Source organism: Micromys minutus (genome assembly GCF_963924665.1).
Source record: "Micromys minutus genome assembly, chromosome: 7".
NCBI lineage: Eukaryota > Metazoa > Chordata > Mammalia > Rodentia > Muridae > Micromys > Micromys minutus.
The window spans coordinates 71,286,237-71,303,841 of NC_137976.1; the positions used below are offsets into that span (position 1 = coordinate 71,286,237).

General features: G+C 42.0%; 1 protein-coding gene across 6 annotated transcripts in view; it reads right to left on the reverse strand.

Moving 5' to 3' along the window:
- Positions 1–17,262, reverse strand: part of KLHL24 (kelch like family member 24) — a 34,258-nt gene extending 16,996 nt beyond the window's left edge. Inside the window, exons 1-4 of one of the 6 annotated variants that reach the window (XM_080919297.1) lie at positions 17,172–17,262; positions 12,282–12,344; positions 8,083–8,230; positions 6,924–7,904 (exon numbers count right to left, since the gene is read on the reverse strand). In XM_080919297.1, coding sequence (XP_080775423.1) covers positions 6,924–7,843 — 920 coding nt within the window. In that variant the 5' untranslated portion in view covers positions 7,844–7,904; positions 8,083–8,230; positions 12,282–12,344; positions 17,172–17,262. Of the gene's footprint in view, positions 1–6,923; positions 7,905–8,056; positions 8,231–11,493; positions 11,535–12,281; positions 12,345–17,171 lie in introns of those variants that run through there. The other 5 variants (XM_080919296.1, XM_080919295.1, XM_080919299.1 and 2 more) reach the window with 5 other exon arrangements.
- Between the last annotated feature and the right edge of the window lie 343 nt (positions 17,263–17,605).

Consider the following 17,605-nt stretch of genomic DNA (forward strand, 5'->3'; position numbering starts at 1 on the left):
AGGGTCAGGTGGAAGGAAGGCTGGTGACTTCCCAGAATGCAGGGAGTTGTAGTTCTTGGAAAGTAACAACACATTGTGGGAAAATAGAGTGGCCTATAGGCTTGTCCTCATAACCCCCTGCAACACACAGCTTGAGGACATTCTCAGCTGGGAAATTCCAGAGAAGGGTCCTGACCAAAGTTCACCCTTGGTCAGCATTTAATCTCTAGTAAAGCTTGCTTTAAATTTGGCTCAAAATAGTGGAGTTGGTTTTTCTGGAGAATCTCAGGATTAACAGGAAACCCTCAATGAATGCTTTGTGTAAAGTGGCTGATTTGAAAGCATTTATACATGTGATAATGGTGAATTGTACAGTCTATCCACATGGGAGAATATCTTAGTTAACGCACATTGGAACAGGTGTGTACATATACACTTAAACACACGGAGGCAAAACATTCATACACATAAAATAAAAAGAAATTAGAAATCGGGCTAGAGACATGGCTCAGCAGCTCAGAGAACTTGCTGCTCTTTCAGAAGACCTAGTCTTGATTCCCACAGGGTGACCTGGGTTTCAGCATCTACATGGCTACTCATACTGTCCATTATTCTAATTCCAAGGGGATCTGATGCCCTCATCAGGCCACTGAGGGAACTGCATCCACACGGTACACAGGCATCCACACAGGCAAACCACCCATATAGAAAGTCAATCAGCACACACAGTAGCTGTCATGTTCTCATGCTTCACTTGGTTGGACCCTCCAACCTCTACTCTTCTCCTCCCAACAACCCCTCCCACTTTCAGACACTCCACGACTCTCCCCACACTCTGACAGAAGCCCCGTGTTCTCTCAGTTCCCATCTGACATTCATCACCATACTGTACCTACTTCCACGAACATGAACGCATGGACTTGTTAGAAGTCAGGATTCACGTATATAATTAACTGCTGGACCTAACCTCAAGAGGATGAACTTATACACTCTCAGCTCTTCCTAGTATTCAAACCCACAGTCCCCAATGTGAACAATTTGCCACATATGGCCATTACATCAACAAAGACTTGTTTGGTTCATTCTATGTTACGCATGCTGTGACTTGGGAAACTCATTTTGTAAGCCACCTAGTGCTACCAAAGTAAAGATTCAGCATCTGCCAAGGGAAATTCCAGGTAGGGACAATATGAATGGAAGCAAGGCGCAGAAACTCAGACCCAAACTCCTGAACAACCAGTAAGTAAAGTTAGATCTAGACTAGGGCTGTAGTGGTCCAAGCAGTCAGCAGTTTCAGGCCAGCCTGCTGAGTTCCAGGACAGCCAGGGCTGTGTACAGACCCCAGGGGTGGGGGTTGGGGTAGGAAGCTGGTATTCAGGATTTCAGGGTGGAAAATACATAAATGAGGATTTGGGCTGGTGAGATGGTTCAGTGGATGAAGCACTTGCTATAGGTAGTCTGAAGACCTGAGTCTGAACTCTGGAACTTCCATAAATGTGGAAGGAGAATTCATTTCATATAGCTGTTCTTTGACTTCCAGATCTGTGCCAATATTCACCCACAAAATGTGTACGCATGTGCACACACACACACACACACACACACACACACACACACACACACACAAAACTTAAAAAAAAAAAACAAAGCCCAGCAGTTTTGGCATACGCCTTTAATCCCAGCACTCAGAAGCAGAGGTAGGTAGATCTCTGAGTTTGAGGTGAGCCTGGTCTACAGAAGTTCCAAGATAGCCAGGGATACACAAAAAACCCTGTCTCAAAAAAAAAAAAAAAAAAAAAAATCTAAAAAGAAATCATAAAGAAATGCAATGGAAGTCTAAATTAGATGGCAAAAAATGGCCAGGAATGTGCTACATCAAGATCACCAGATTTACCAACTGAGAAAGGTTTGGAAGAGGCCCATCTCCCTCTTTGTCTGTCTGTCTGTCTGTCTGTCTGTCTGTCTGTCTCTCTCTCTCTCTCTCTCTCTCTCTCTCTCTCACACACACACAGACACACACACACACATACACACACAAACACACTTTCCTTCAGATGAATGGCTTTAAAGCTTAACACTCGGCGTGCAAAGATGATGCTTATTTACTAGATAAAACTTGAACCATTCAAGATAATTCTTTCAAGTTCAAAGGTGCCCTCATATAGGGTACATACCTACAATCTTGTTACCTGGACAGCAGAAATGGGAGAGTTAAAGGCCAACTCTGGCATTTTATCAAGTATACACCCATATAGTCTACATAAGACTATGTTTCAAATAACAAACAAACAAACAAGCAAACAAGCTAGGGAAAACCATTTCAAGGGTTGTCAATTAGGCTCAGGGGTAAAGGTGCCTGCCACAAAGCTTCATGACCCGAGTTTGACCCTGGTTTATACACGGTGGAAGGAGAGAAACTGGCTGTTCTCTGATCTCCAAACATATGCCATGACTTGAATGGGCCTATGCATACAAAAGTTAGAAAAAAACAAAAACAAAAAAAGCAGAATCAACAACAAAAACATTAAAAGTAGTATCTCAAGCCCAAACTGTGCAGCTTTTTTTTTCTTTTCCCTTTTTGTCTCACACAGGTCTTGTTATGTAACCCTAGTTTGCCTGGTCCTCACTTATATAGGTCAGGCTGACTTCAAACTCAGAGCACTAGTCCTGCTCACCCATCAGAGGCCAGGATTACATGTAGGCGTCCTTAAACAAGTGTTAATGTTTCCCACACTAATATTAAACTTGCCTCCTGGAGGGGCAGAAGCAGCAGCTCAGAGCTCGAGTACCTACCTGCCTAGAATGCGCAGGCCCTAGATCAATGCTCAGAATGTAGTAAAGTTAAAATACAAACCACGCTTTCATCCTGGGAGCAAGTTTTGTATCTATATTGGATACTGAGGGAAGTCGGAAGGGAAGAAATGAAACTAGGAATGCTAAGGGCACTGAACAGAAACAACAGAGTCCATCTGACCCCAGTACTGAGTAACCCCAAGGAAGTTCAAGGTCATCCCTGGTCACGTCAGAGGGTTGGAGGCCAAACTGGAATATTGGAGACCTTGTCTCAAAGACAGTCAAAATAAGAATATTGAATGAAGTCCTATAAAGTAGTTTCATTTTTCTGAAATGTCTTTGAAATATTCATATTCAAAAGTTACTAAGGAGGTAGTATGTGAAGGAGAAGCTGAAACTAACTATAAACAAGTTATTTCTCTGAACTGGAGTCTGCTGGTCTGTAAAATGGGTTTAATAGTACGAACTCAAGGTTATTCTGAAATTTAAATAAATATGGTTGTAGTACATAGAATAGTTCTGGAACTGGGTTTCCTGTTATTATGAAGTGATAGCTGGAAAGATGCTCAGACAGACAAGGCCCGATTAACAAGCCATGCAATGTGCACATCACTTAGAATGAATTCCAGCCCCAAATATTTAACTAATGCCCACCAAGCACAAGTTTGTAGAGACAGCTTTTGCTTCTAAGAAATACATATAGCCAAATGTATATACGCACGGCCATAAGGAGCTCAAAGAACTGAGGTGAGCCATTATTTTAAGCAATTTTTATATCAAATCAGAAACATAAAAAACTTATTTGGAATAAAAGAGACTTCTTAGAAACAACTAAACATAACGAGAGATTCTGGATCCAGATATACGAACAGACAATTCAGCTGAAGACAGAAGCTTAGTTATGGAGATTGGAGTTAAGTGGTAGAGAATGCATAAGTTTGGAATTTCCCAGAAAGATAAACAACACAACAACCAGTTAAGTGCTAACTGGTGGATGGACAAGAGATTGACAGCTGACCTGTAAGTCAAGGATGCTCTCTAGAGTTTCAGGTAATGACCATGCAGGAGACGCACCTGTGACTGCATACACACCAGCCCCAATCTGACAGAATTCTTCTACTTTGGCTCTTCATGCTGGCTTCCTAATGGGATACGACTGCAACCTGAGGTACACTTTTCACGGTGAGAAAGGGATGTAGAACAGGGCTGGGATAAGGGCATGAGGACCCAAGTAAGGATCTGAGTTTTAGTCTCTAGCACCCATGTTTGACGTAAGGCACGGCTGCACTTGCCTGCCGCCTCAGTGGTGTGACGGAGGTGGGTGGGTCCCAGGAACCAGCTGGCCAGGCAGCCAGCTTAGGTGAAAAGAAGTCCTGCTCAGGGAAGATTCAACAGGATCAGGTACAAAGCAGAGGGCGACAGAGGACACCTGATGTCCTGCTCTGGCCTACCTAGAATAACAAGTGCCTGCACACTTAAACATGGATGTAAACATGTATTTCTGAAGCTGTGTGTGGAAGCATACACCTGCAACTTCAGAACACAGGAGACTGAAGTAGGAGTTTCTCAAGTCTGAGGCCTGCAGAGGCTACAGACCAAGTTCAGGATGAATTAGGACAATTATCTCTTCAAATGAGTGATGGGACACAGAAAGCTGTCACATGAAATTTAGTTCGCCATCTCTGCCAAGTAATAATAATAGTAACAGATTGTCCCTACTGTGATTATCCGGAATTTCCCTTGGCAGATGCTGAATCTTTATTTTGGTAGCACTAGGCATGTGCCACCACATATTTGGGGATGACTTTGAACTTGGTATATAAGGATTAGCTTCAACTCCAGATCCTTCTCCTGAGCGACAGTGTTCCAGATATGTTCTATCCCAGGTTTACATGGTGCAGGGGATCCGACCCAGGGCTTCAGGCAGACTAGGGAAACACTGAGCTACATACAGCCCCAGGCCCCTGTGTCCGTCTCATACACATCTTTTAAAATGGATGAAGCTTTGTGGTAGAGTACTTGCATAGCACACAGAGGCCTTGGATTTGATCCTTAGCACTACAAACAAAGCAACCCTGGAAAAGCCCTACAGTCACTTAACTAAATTCTTCTACCTTATAAAAAGGGAGTGAGGGGATCTGGAGAGATGGCTCAGTGGCTAAGAGCACTGTCTGCTCTTCCAGAGGTCCTGAGTTCAATTCCCAGTAACCACATGGTGGCTCACAACCATCTGTAATGGGATCTGATGCCTTCTTCTGGTGTCTGAAGACAGTGAGAATGTATTCACATACATAAAATAAATAAATAAATTTTTACAAAGAAAAATAGCGCTGTTACACTAATACAGACAAACGTTAGGCATGGTAGCACATGCCTTTAAACCCAGTAATATCAGTGCTAGCCCTCCAAAGCTACACAGTGAGATCCTGTCTTGAGACAGAAAGAAAGAAAGGCAGGTAGGTTAGTAAAAATTTTATGTAATAGACCATTTCTAAAAAAAAAAAAAAAAAAAAAAAAGAAGAAGAAAAGAAAAAAAAGAAAAACTGGAACTGTTTGTTTTTTATGAGGCTTAATGCAGATCAAACTTGAGCCTTGAGAGAGGTACACAGGCCATGGAGATGACACTGGACAAGAGGTGCTGCCAAGTCTGTTCTCCGTTTAACTCCTACAACTGTCACGATAGAACTGACTCTTACACAGTGTCCTCTGCTCTCATAGCCACAGACAAGCACAGGAAAAGTGTTGCACTTGATGGTTTCATTGGAAACTGAAGACAACGGCCATCTTTATCTCATATACAAAAAGATCAAATTTTGCTACAGTTAAGCTGGTATAGATGTAAAGAACAAACTAATTTACATGATGAATCTTAAGTATATTTAAAACAAAGACACTCAAAGTCAAAGGTAAGGGGATGATCTTTTGTGACCTACATTAAATTGACAGTAAAACTGGGGTAGTAGAGAAAAATAAATGCTGTTTCTGCAACAACCTGATCATATCTAACGATGCTAACTGTTCTGTTGAAATTGGGTGTGATGGTAAATTTAGTGTCATGTACTTTTACCATAATCAATAAAAAAATGAATCTGTCCTTCACACAACATGCAGGCAAAACATTCATATATATAAAGGATAAATAATGAGACTAAGGAGATGGCTCATTGGCTAGGAACACTGACTGCTCTTCCAGAGGACCTGGGTTCAATTCCCAGCAACCACACGGGACCAGCAACTGTCTTTAACTCTAGTTGTACAGGATTCGATGTCCCTTTCAGGTGTCGATGGGAACTGCGTGTATATGGTACACAGACTTACATGCAGGCAAACAAACAACCATACACATAACCTGCACCCCTTCCCCCCGAAAAAAATATCTCCTTGGAACAGTACATCTGGGGCTGACAAGATAGTTCAGTGGGGGCCACTGTGTCCCCAGAACTCATGTAAATGTGGGAGGAGAAAACTGGCTCCACAAAGCTGTCCTCAGACGTCCACACACATGCTGTGGAATGGATACCCATACAGACTCATCCTGCCAAATAAATCTATACCTTCCATGATTAAGGTATATATATTTACGTTTTATATAAAATATAAAACATATAAAATACCAACAATCACAGTTCTCCCCAAGCACAAGCTTAATTCTTCTTTAACATGGATGTGACTTTCAGATTCAGACACAGAAGCTGAGTGGAGCGTGGCTGCACATCAGTAATGCTAGCACAGGGAAGGAAGAAGCGGGAGAACCAAGGGTGCAATGTCAGCCTACACAGACTTTCAAGGCCAGTCTAGGCTAAGTAACATGGACACCCAAAAACCAAAACACTGAAAGAGTCATGAAAGTTGAGACTGACATTAAGCACAGATTGGAAACGTAAGATTTACACAGCAGCTGAAGACAACCTGTAACTCTCATCCACCTGTCTATGTGTACTATGATTACAGGTATGTGCCACAACACCCAGTTTGTGTAGGTAAGTCCTCTACAAACTAAGCTGCATCCCGAAACCACCCAATAAACCTTCCACTGCTTTGTCTCATATTAGCTATACATTCAAATGAGTACACTGAGATTGAGTTCAGAGGGTTAAGATAATAGTTAAAACAACAACTGTTAGTAGCCGTATTTGTAAAGCACCTCTCACCTGCGTGGCCTAGTCCTTGGGGACATCATTTCATTGCCAAGTATGTGGTACCGTCTTGCTTCATGCAGCAACTGGTAACACTCAGGGGAATTCTGGATCAACTGGTCCACCTCAACTGTCTGAACAAAGTAGTTGGGGTGTAAGAGAGGAAGCCTGACGTGTGTCAGGAGCTCATGTAACAGTGGTCTTCGCAGGTCAACTGCTCGGTAGACCCAGCGCATGACGGCCTCAAAAACCATCTCTTCTTTACCAATAACAAGTTCATCGCTACAGATATAATCAATAAGCTCATCTTTGTCAAGCTCGAGGAATTCTTCATGCTGGGACACATCCTCAAAAGTCTGTAATGCAAAGGTCTTGCACTTTGTGAAGAGAGTTTTGAGTGAGTGGGTGTCGGCGAAGCGCTGGATTCCTAAGCAATTGCAAGGATCAAGCTGTTCCTCTAAGAACTTGGCACAGGCATCCCGGAGAACACTAATCTGAAAGAGGCTGGAGGTTTCGAAGAGATACTGGACATTCTCTGTTGTGATCTTCACCTTCCCAGTATACACATACTGCAAAAAACACTCCATGGCTTCCGCTAAAATGCCGTTGATCTCAACCAGCATCTCTCGGCTCTCCCTGTGGTCATTACAGAACATGGCTCTGAAGTAGCTGCTACAGGCTGAGAGGACAGCTCGGTGGCACGGGAACTCTCTTCCTTCCACGCAGATAATGACATCTGTGAATAAGCGGCTGTCTCGGAACTCATTAAATATCTGGAGGATGTTTTCAGCATGGGATGATCCTGAAGAGAAGTCAAAATACTCATGACCTGTCAGCGATTTGGGGTCCATTTCAAACACTTTACGCTTAGTTGCTGGGGAGTCACGCACCCCGAGATCCTCTCTATTTAATCTGCGTCCCAGTATTAGTACCATTGTTACATCAGTTGACTATATAATTGTTGAGAAATGGCTCCTAGGAATCTTCTTTATGTAGCTAAAAAACAAAAAATAAAAATATTTAGATAATTTTAGTTTTTTGTAAATAGAAGTCACATGATTAACATGTTCTACATACAATATTCACTAGCTCATTTTAATAAAAACTGATAAAAATTTCCATTTGTAGGATTAGAACATGAGAGTTACTTTGCAACATCCTAGTGTATCCATACGTGGTCTTGGTTGGCCTGCTGGACTTCTCTATGTAGATCAGACTAGTCTTGAACTCACTACATGGCGAAGCATGACCTTGAACTCTTGAATGGTCCTCATCTCAGAGGGTTATACATTCTCTTCCTAATGCTCAGTTTCCACTCTGTCCTACATGGCAAAGAGAAAAGAAAACATGCAGAACTGGACTAACAACCTTTTAGCTATTGTTTTGGTCTTTCATATATAGCGCCGGATGGTCTGGAACTTCTCCTGCCTTAGCCTCCTGGGAGTTTTGAGTTACAGGGACACCCCATAGGCATTGGCTTACAGCCAGAATCTTTACATAAACAATTATTATCTCAATAGAGTACGGCTAGAATCTACCTATCATTATACTTTTAAAATATGTAAACTGTGTGACCAGCCTTATTTTCTACCATTTTCTCAAAGAAATCATCAGAAGTTTGTGGAACAATTTATTTACACTGATGCTCAGTGTTGTATTAACAGAAAATACTTAAAACAAGCCAGGCCCTTAACTAAACCTCAGGCTATCTTTAGATAGTTTAGAATAGTTTATTGCAGATATTAAAAAGTATATGGACTTGAGTAGGGACACAGCTCAGTTGGGAAAGTGTTTGCCTAGTGTGCATGAAGCCTTTGGAACTGGCATCACATAAAACAGGTACATGCACACATCTGTAACCTTACTACTTGGAGGTGGAGTTGGAAACTCAAGAATTCAAAGTTATGCTTGGCTATATATAGTAGTGAGTTCAAGACTAACCTGGTCTACATATAGAGTTCCAGCAGGCCAGCCAATGCTACGTAAGTGAGACTCTGTGTTACACGCACAAAAAGAACTGTCTTTAGTCTAGTGACTAAATCCTTTCATTACTCTTTAAGGGATTAGGACATGTTTCTTAGTCATAAACATAAGGTGTTACAACAGTTTAGTGGATTAGGGTCCTTGTCCACATGCCTGATAACCTGAACTAGATCCCAGAGCCCATGTAGAAGGAGAGAACTGGCTCCTGCAACTCATTTTCTGACATCCAGATACATCCTATGACACATATGTGCCTTCCAAGCATAATAAACAAACAAACAAACAAACAAACATGACAATAAGGAGCAGGGCCTAAGTAACACACATATTCAACACTGTAGCGCAATTCTACCTCTTTATAATGCATGTTTGGAGAAAACTGTATTGGTTAGAGTTACTATCACTATAATAAACACCACGACCAAAAGCAGGTTGAGGAGAAAAAAGGTTTATTTCTGCTTGAAACTCTCAGGGTTACACTCTGACACTGGGGAAGTCAGGGCAGGAACTTGAGGCAAGCACTGGAGCAGAGGGCACTGTTTCCTGGCTTGTAGCCCATGTCATACCCAGCTGCTTCCTTATGCAGTCCAGGGATGGTGCTGCCCCCATGTGATCTGGGCCCACCTATGTCAATCATCAAAAAATTATCCTACAGATTTAACTATAAGCAACTCAATGGGGGCATTTTCTCAACTGAAGTTCCTCTTCCCCAAATAACTTTTGCTGTGTGAAGTTGAAAAACAACCAACCACAACAACAAAACTCCCCCAAAGAACTAACCAGCACAAAAACAGACGTAATAAATAAATACCTTCTCCTATTTTCTGTCCTTAGGTGTGTTAATACTGTAATCTGCTTATGGGGGAGGGGAGGGGAGAGACAGGCTATCTTGCTAATGCACCCAGTCTTTAGAAGAGGTCAACAGAGCAAAAACTATGAACTGACAATATGCAGTAGCATAGACAAGATGCCAAATTAGATCCCTCTCTAACCTAAATTCTTAGCACTTAAGATTCCTAAAATAACCGAAGAACATAATATTCTTTGATGTTCTCTGAGAATGAAGACAGGGAGGTTCAGGATCAACCAAGCATGATGGTGCGTGCCTGTAAGCACAGCACTCCTGTGGTATGGTCACGGAAGGGATAGCATGACATGGTTTTCTGACCCTGGAACAGAGCTAGCTAGACATGGGTCTCTATGAGCGCTGACAATTGCTGTGGGAATTAGGCTTGCTTGTATAATAATGTACGGATGTTTATGTTCCTTCTTCAGGGAATGTTCTCCCTGTAAGGGCTAATGACTCCTTTTAATTGGAAACAACATGAGTCTGGGAGGTGAGAATGTTCCTCAGCAAAATGGCAAAGGCTGTAAACTTCAGGATAGCCAGTAAGGCTGTGGGAAAGAACTCTAAAAACATGAGTTCAAGAATGTATAACTTCTCAACTAGGCAAAATATAAGGATGCATTATAAATTGTATGAGGGCTCCATGGACTCTCATCAAAAAAAAAAAAAAAAAAAAAAAAAAAGAAAGACAGAGGCAGCTGCACTATGAACCAGCTTTTCAGAAAGACACAAAATCAAGCAGATTCCTGAGTTCAAGATCGGTTTGGGACAGATCAAATTTAGATCCAGGGGTGGTGGGAATTGTAATCTCAGAGCTGGATCCTACCTGGCTAGTTTATTGTCTGTGCTTAAAAGGGCAGGTAGATCTCTGAATACATTTGCCAGGTTAAAAAAATGTATTTTCTAAGAATCAAGGGGCTATAGTCATAAAATGCTGATTTAAGGGATAATCAAAAGGGACCCTGGGTAAATAATTGAATTGATATGTAAATAATAAAGACTGGGCTTTGGTATGCAAGAGGTGGGCTGTCTAGAGTGCCAGATCAAACAGAACACAGAGCCATCAGGTTGTACCCATGATTAACTTCAAGTTGTTCTTCTGCTGTTCCTAAACACTCCTTTCTCTGGATTCCCCAACCAAGCTGAGGCTGGTCCTTGCAGGCATGAGCAACACACGCTCAAGGCCATCCTCAGCTAGAGAATGAGTTCTAGGCTAGCTTGGGTTCTAGCCTGTCTCAAAACAAACATACACACAGAAATGGTTATGACGGAAAGGAATTCTTGTTTTAACTTTTACTAGACTAGATTCCAATTATGGTTAAATTAGTTAAAAGCCAGTTTCCCAAATCAAGTACCCAGAAAATGAAGGATGTAGTCTTTGTATCAGTTTACTAGTTTAATATCACCACCACCAACATTTCTGTATTTCAGGCTCAAAAACTTCACATAAACAATCATCATCATCATCATCACCATTTCTGTATTTCAGGCTCAAAAAATTCACATAAACAATTAGGACCTTGATTAGTGATATTAACTACTGTTCTGACAGTAAAAACCTCTTTAAGTCAGGCATGGCAATGCATGCCTACAATCTTAGCCCCAAAGAGGCAGCAGCAGGAAGATGGCTGCAGGTCTGAGGCCAGCCTGACTTACAGAGATATAGTGTCTCAACTCAAAACAAATCAATCAAACCAACCAACCAGCCAACAAAGACAACAAAGCCACCTTAAGAAAAAACAACCCCTCACCTACCAGACCTGTGGGTTCCCCATACATCTGCATTTCCTTGACACCTGTAGGAAAACATATGCCTGCTTTCTGTAGCTAGGGCAATGGACAGAGTATTAGGTAGATTTGGGGACATAGAGGTTAATTAAAACTTGCTTTCTTAATAGGCAGTGGTGACAATCACCTTTAATCCCAGCATGTGGAAGGCAGAGACAGGTGGATCTCTGAATTTGAGGCCAGCCTGGTCTACAGAGCTAGTTCCAAGACAACCATGCCTACATGAAAATTAGTCTCAAAAACAAAACAACAACAACAATGACAACAAAACAGAAGAACCCCTTGCTATCTGAGCTTTGTAAGAACACTCCATTAACCAGCCTTCCACAACAAAACCAAATACAAATTCTTACTACAATCACAGGGTAAGTGATTTGCAGAGTCATCTTACTGTATGATATGCTTTCAAAGTTTAACTTTTAGTCTTCCATATATAATCAGTCATTATTTTCCCATTTTTACAAATAAAGTTTTACTTACCTATATATATATATATATATATATATATATATATATATATATATATATATTTTTTTTTTTTTTTTTACAAATGAACTATCATTCATTACAAATATAATCATATTTCCCGAGTGTTGGGATTAAAAGTGTGCCTCACCTCACTCAGTCTGATTCTGTCTTAAGATAAAACTGGGCACTGTTAGTCACTATTATTCCAACCAAATGACCCCAGGTTAAAGAAATGAAATGGCTTAAACCAGTAACAATGTTTAAATAGCCAATAAATATAAATATACCTTCTCAGCATTTGTTTGACCAAAGCCCCAGGCAAAATACTTGTGTTATTTTAATTTTCACACCTAAAATAGAGAACAGTGACACGTAAATCAGATGCTATCAGTTCAAGTACATTAGTAATATGCTGAAAACAGGTCTTAGAGAATTACAATTTCTTACTGAAAGTTCACTTTCATATAGATCATTAAAAGTAACTTTCTTAAAGCAAATTAATAATTTTATACTCAATTATATTCAGGTTTCTTTTCCTACTCGTGGAAACAGTAAACAAGATTTGACGGTGAGATGAACAGTCTATCCTGTTATAATTTCACTTGAACCATTTGACTAAGAATGCCTACAAACTTACATGTCATTCAAATTTGATAGGATTAAGTTGATATCAAAACCAAATATGACAAAAGTAAACAGTTTATCACCTTTGTACTACATGTACTAGAATCAATTAGAGAAAAGTCTCAAGAGTCAAAAAAAAGGCAAAAAAACTCACCTACTTTTAAGTCTTTATTATATACATCTTTATATAGAACCTCCAAGCTTATCAAATGAATAATTGTAATATATAATTCTTCTGCTTTACTGAACCTTATGTCTACACAACAACTAATTCAGCACAATCTCTCTGTGTGAGCTATTATGCATATCTCTGTGTGTGTACATGTGCTATGCGTACATGTGTGTGCATGTATGCATGTACATGTGTGTTTTTGTGTTTGATGGAGAAGAATGTTTAAATGCACATACCAGGATTTGGAGTACATAGAATAGCAGTGAGAGTTAACTGCAAGTGGTTGGTTCTGGTTTCTGATCCAGTCATCCATAAAGAGAACTTGTATATTCTTAAATTTAGGCAGATTCAAAGTCAATGTTAAAACCAAACAAAGTAACCAACTTAAAATAAAACAAAACAAAACCAAAACACCCACATTCACACCTTCATACCCAGAGTAAGCTAAGATTAGGACATGAATACTATCTTGTATATTTCCTTACTTTCATCAGACAGCAATTTGTGTCTTGGTAAGTCAGGTGATGGTTGGTCCTACTCAAGTAAGTATTCTTTACCAGCAGTTAGTAAGACCCAAAGCCAATGAAAGAGAGTCCCACTACTGTCTGACACCAGGGTAGTAAATGTTAGATCTGAATTCAATTTTAGACATTGTAGGGTTGGCTAAGACTAGAATCAAACAAGAACTCTAAGATTAACACTGAAATGGATCCAAATTCTCAGCATTTCCCCTGCAGAAATCTCAAGTTGGAACAGAGCTTCTTATAAATGCTTTGGTGCAGAACTGTACCACAGGAAGTAGAAAACAACTCATCCAGCAGTTCTCTCGGGACTTTTAAGCAATACGAGTGCTTTAAGTTGATATTTGCTTTCTGTATGAGACAGGTTTTCTCTAAGTAGCCCTAGCTAACCTGGAACCAGGATAACCTGGTGTAAACCAGGCTGGTCTGTACCATACAGAGATCTGCCTGCCTTTGAGATTAAAGCCACCAGAATGACCAGTTAGATAATCCTGAAGAGCAAGGGACAGAGGTGTCAAGGTACAAAGTCTGGAAGTGCTACACATGGTGTGATTTACAGTGCGGTAACACAACAAGCTTTGTTTTCCTTTAAAAGAACCCTCTGCTAACAGGCACCAAGTAGGGCCTTCCACAAATGAGAAACAAGAAACAATGACATTCTGCTATCATGGTGCCCAACAAGGTGCCCACCAACCACGCCACCATGTTCCATATCACGTTTGATTACACTGAACCACGGATAAAGCACAAACAAGAAAGGGTAAGAGATGTACCTTTAAAGATCTAATGATAATGTAAAAGAATGCTAGCAAATGCTTCCAATGGACTAAATCTTTTACAAAAATACTATGTGAAACCAAGGTTATATAAAATATGAAACTTATATAAGATAGATATATATATAAATTTCAGGCATTTTTACTGCCTGAAAAGGCTTTGCCTGACGTAAGCTCTTCACTAGACCTGACATGGAACAATGTAATTTTCTAGGTCCCCCTCCCCCCATATACTTACTGCATTTTTATTTAAAAATAAAAGGCTTAGCAAAACAAGAGTGAACACTTTGCAACCCCAGCACTCCAGAGCTGAGACTGGAGGATCACTGTGAGTTAGAGGCTATTCTAATTTACATAGCAAGTACCAAGTCAGCCAGGACTACAAAACAAGTTCCTGCTGAGAATGAGGAAGAAACAGAATTTCAGCAGTTACTTCTGCTACCACAACTAGCTTTGGCTTACTACAACAAAACCAGCTATGGTACCAATAAAATGCTCTGTGGCCCAGGATTCTAAATGGCCTTTTAATGTACAAAACACTTGGAAGTCAATGATTTGTATTTAACACTGTATTGCACCAATTATTCAGAAAAAATTTTTTAGAAACTCCAACAAAACATAATCATTTTGGTTTGAGACAGGGCCTTCTGTATATTTCAGACTTGGTGATTTTTATTTTCTATTTGGTTTAGAATGTTTTAGATCATCAGCCTACTAAAGAGAACTCAGTGGCTAGCATGTGAGAAGGTCCTTGGATTAGTACTCAGTCTCCTGGGGGGGAGGGGAGGGCGGAGAAGAGAGGGGGGAGAGAGAGATTGGGGGTGGGGTGGGGGGAGAGAGAGCATGTGCAGGAGGGAGCACACGCTGGAAGAATTACAGCTCCTAACCATAATTAGCTATTCTGTTGTTGCCCCAACTCCCAAGTCTATGTTGCCCAGGCTGGTCTTGAACTCCTGGGTCTACTGAGTATTGTTCTTGATTTAGTCTCCCAAATAACTGGAACTACCCACAGGGGATTCACCTTGTTGAGCTTACAGTATTTATAGTACTATGAAGAACAGAACTGTTAAAGACATCAAGCTGTCTAGTATCACTGCTGAAGTCATAACAGAAATGAAGTATTTTTTTAAATAAATGCTTGTGAGGACATTTTATTGACATTTTTCCATTACAGAGTCCACACCTACATATTTGATAAGAAAGCTGTCCTCAAGTTTCCAGGTAAGAGTGAAGGACATAAAAGAATGAAAGCTGCAACATGTTTGCTAAGTATTTATTTTCCAAAGGCTTGACCTCTGACTTCATGAAATGGCAGGAAACAAGGAAGTTAAAAAAGCACACTGAAAAAGCATTAAGGTTTTAGCAATCTGGACGAAAGCCAGGAAAGTTTAAGATAAAACTGATAGCTCTTAGAATATTGTTTTCTTCTTCCTGTTTAGAGACGAAGTCACAGGCTTTGTTTAAAGAAACTCAGCTTATCAAATGTTAGTTTTTATTAAAGTATACTGGATTACATTTGTATATATTAAGATCTACTTAATAGCCTTAGTATACTAGTGACTGTGTTCTGATCAGACAGCTTCTTATTCTAATGTGAATTTTTAATATTTAGAGGGGCTGGAGTGATGGACCCACGTTTAATTCCCAGCACCCATAAGGCAGCCACGTAGAACCCCAGTTCCAGATCTGATGCCCTCTTCTGGACCTGTTTGGCAGCAAATGCAGGTGAAGAAACATGCAGGTGGACCGTCCACACAGAATACATCTTTTAAAAGCTCATTAAGGCTGTGCACCAGTAATACCTGCTTCATGGAAGCAGCTCAACCCATCTGTGATAAAATGACAAAACCTAACTGCGCCATAAATTGAAGAGCTTCGGAAAACCACTTTTAATATTCTCTGACTGGAAATGACTGTGCTTTTGGTGATCTTAATTAATGTACAGTTTTCCAAACACACCTTCAACTCACTTCTCAGAAACTTCTGAATTACCTGGAAGATTAATACACGAAAGTGTGTGCGCTGAAAATCCCCAATCAGGGAAAACTAAGAAGGCTCATTCAAAACTCCAAAACCAAAAAACTTTTAGGTGAATAACCTCAAATTATCTTTTTTTTTTTAAAGGTAAAATTGTTTAAGTCTTAAGTGGAAGGGCGAAATACTAAATCCTAATTTAAAAAACACCAAACCTGGTGGTTGTGCCAGGTGTCAGCCGAGAACACTAACAGGAAAAATCTGACATATTAAAATCCGCTAGAGTTGACGTTGAAGCTTCCCAAATGTGGCCTTCTGGTTCACCCTTTACTTCCTCAGGGCAAGTTCGCAGCAGCTCACTTCCCCGCAGCTCACTTCCCCCGCACTGTCCCGCTGTCCGGTCGCTGCACGCCCAACGCCAGCAGCTCCGGGTCAGCCCCCTGCCTCCGCGGGGCACGCCCCCTCTCTACGCCACCCCCTCCCCGCCCGCCCGCTTCTCCCCTCCGACAGCACCCGCGTCCTCCAGGTCACCTTCAGGCGAGGGCGGGACTGCCCAGTACGGGCCACCCACCTACCACCCCCTGCCAATAAAAACTCGGAACTCGCCGTCCCGTCCCGCCTGCAGCCCAATCCCGGCCGCCGGAATGATCTTCGCCTTGGGTGTCCAGGTCTTGGGGGCGGGAACACTGGGAACTAAAATAAGGAGCAGAGGCCGACCGAGAAGGAAGCGGGCAGCCGGGTGGGGGCTCCCCCGGGACGGCCAGAGGCCGCACTCCCGGTAAACAAAGGCTCAGCGGGGGCGGGTAACGGTCAGGTGACCACGCCCCGCATGTTTCGCAATCCTGCAGGCTGCGGTGGCCTCAGCACCCCGATCCTTATCCGTGATCGGAGACAACACCCACGGTCACCCCACGGAAACGCCAGGTCCGAGGCCGTAGCACTCCAGGCGCTTCCACCCGAAGCACATCGCTGCCGCGGGGCTCGTTCCTGCCTAGTCCCCACGCCCGAGGCCGCACCAGGGTTCTGGCAGCCGGGGACCTCGCCTCCCTCCCGCCGGTGCCGGGGATCAGCGCCGCGGTCGCAGGTCGCTTAAAGCGGCCACCCTGGTACCTCTCGGTGCAGGCTGGAAGCGGCACGAGCGGCGATCCCCGCGGCCCCTGCTGCGCTGGCGTCTCCTCGAGCCACCACCAGTCTCTGCCACTGCTCACAACAAAGGAAACATGTGACCGTCGGGCCAAAACACTTAGCGTCACCCACCCTTGGCCAATGAGGGGGAGGCATCCCCCCTTCCCGGAGCACCCTGGGAGATGTAGTTCTCACTGCCAATGCGCCGTCAGGCAACCCCGGTTCCGCTAGAGGGCGGAACCCAACCCAAGGCTGCTAATTCCAAACATTTATTCAAGGTAGAATCAGTTTAAAGGAATGTATCTTGATCAAGGCCCGAGTGGTATGTTGATTGTCTTCAAAGAGCCCTTTACATCCCAAAGCCAAATCACAAGACCAGGACTTAGCCGATCTTAGACTTTGGAATAAGGCTTGTTTGT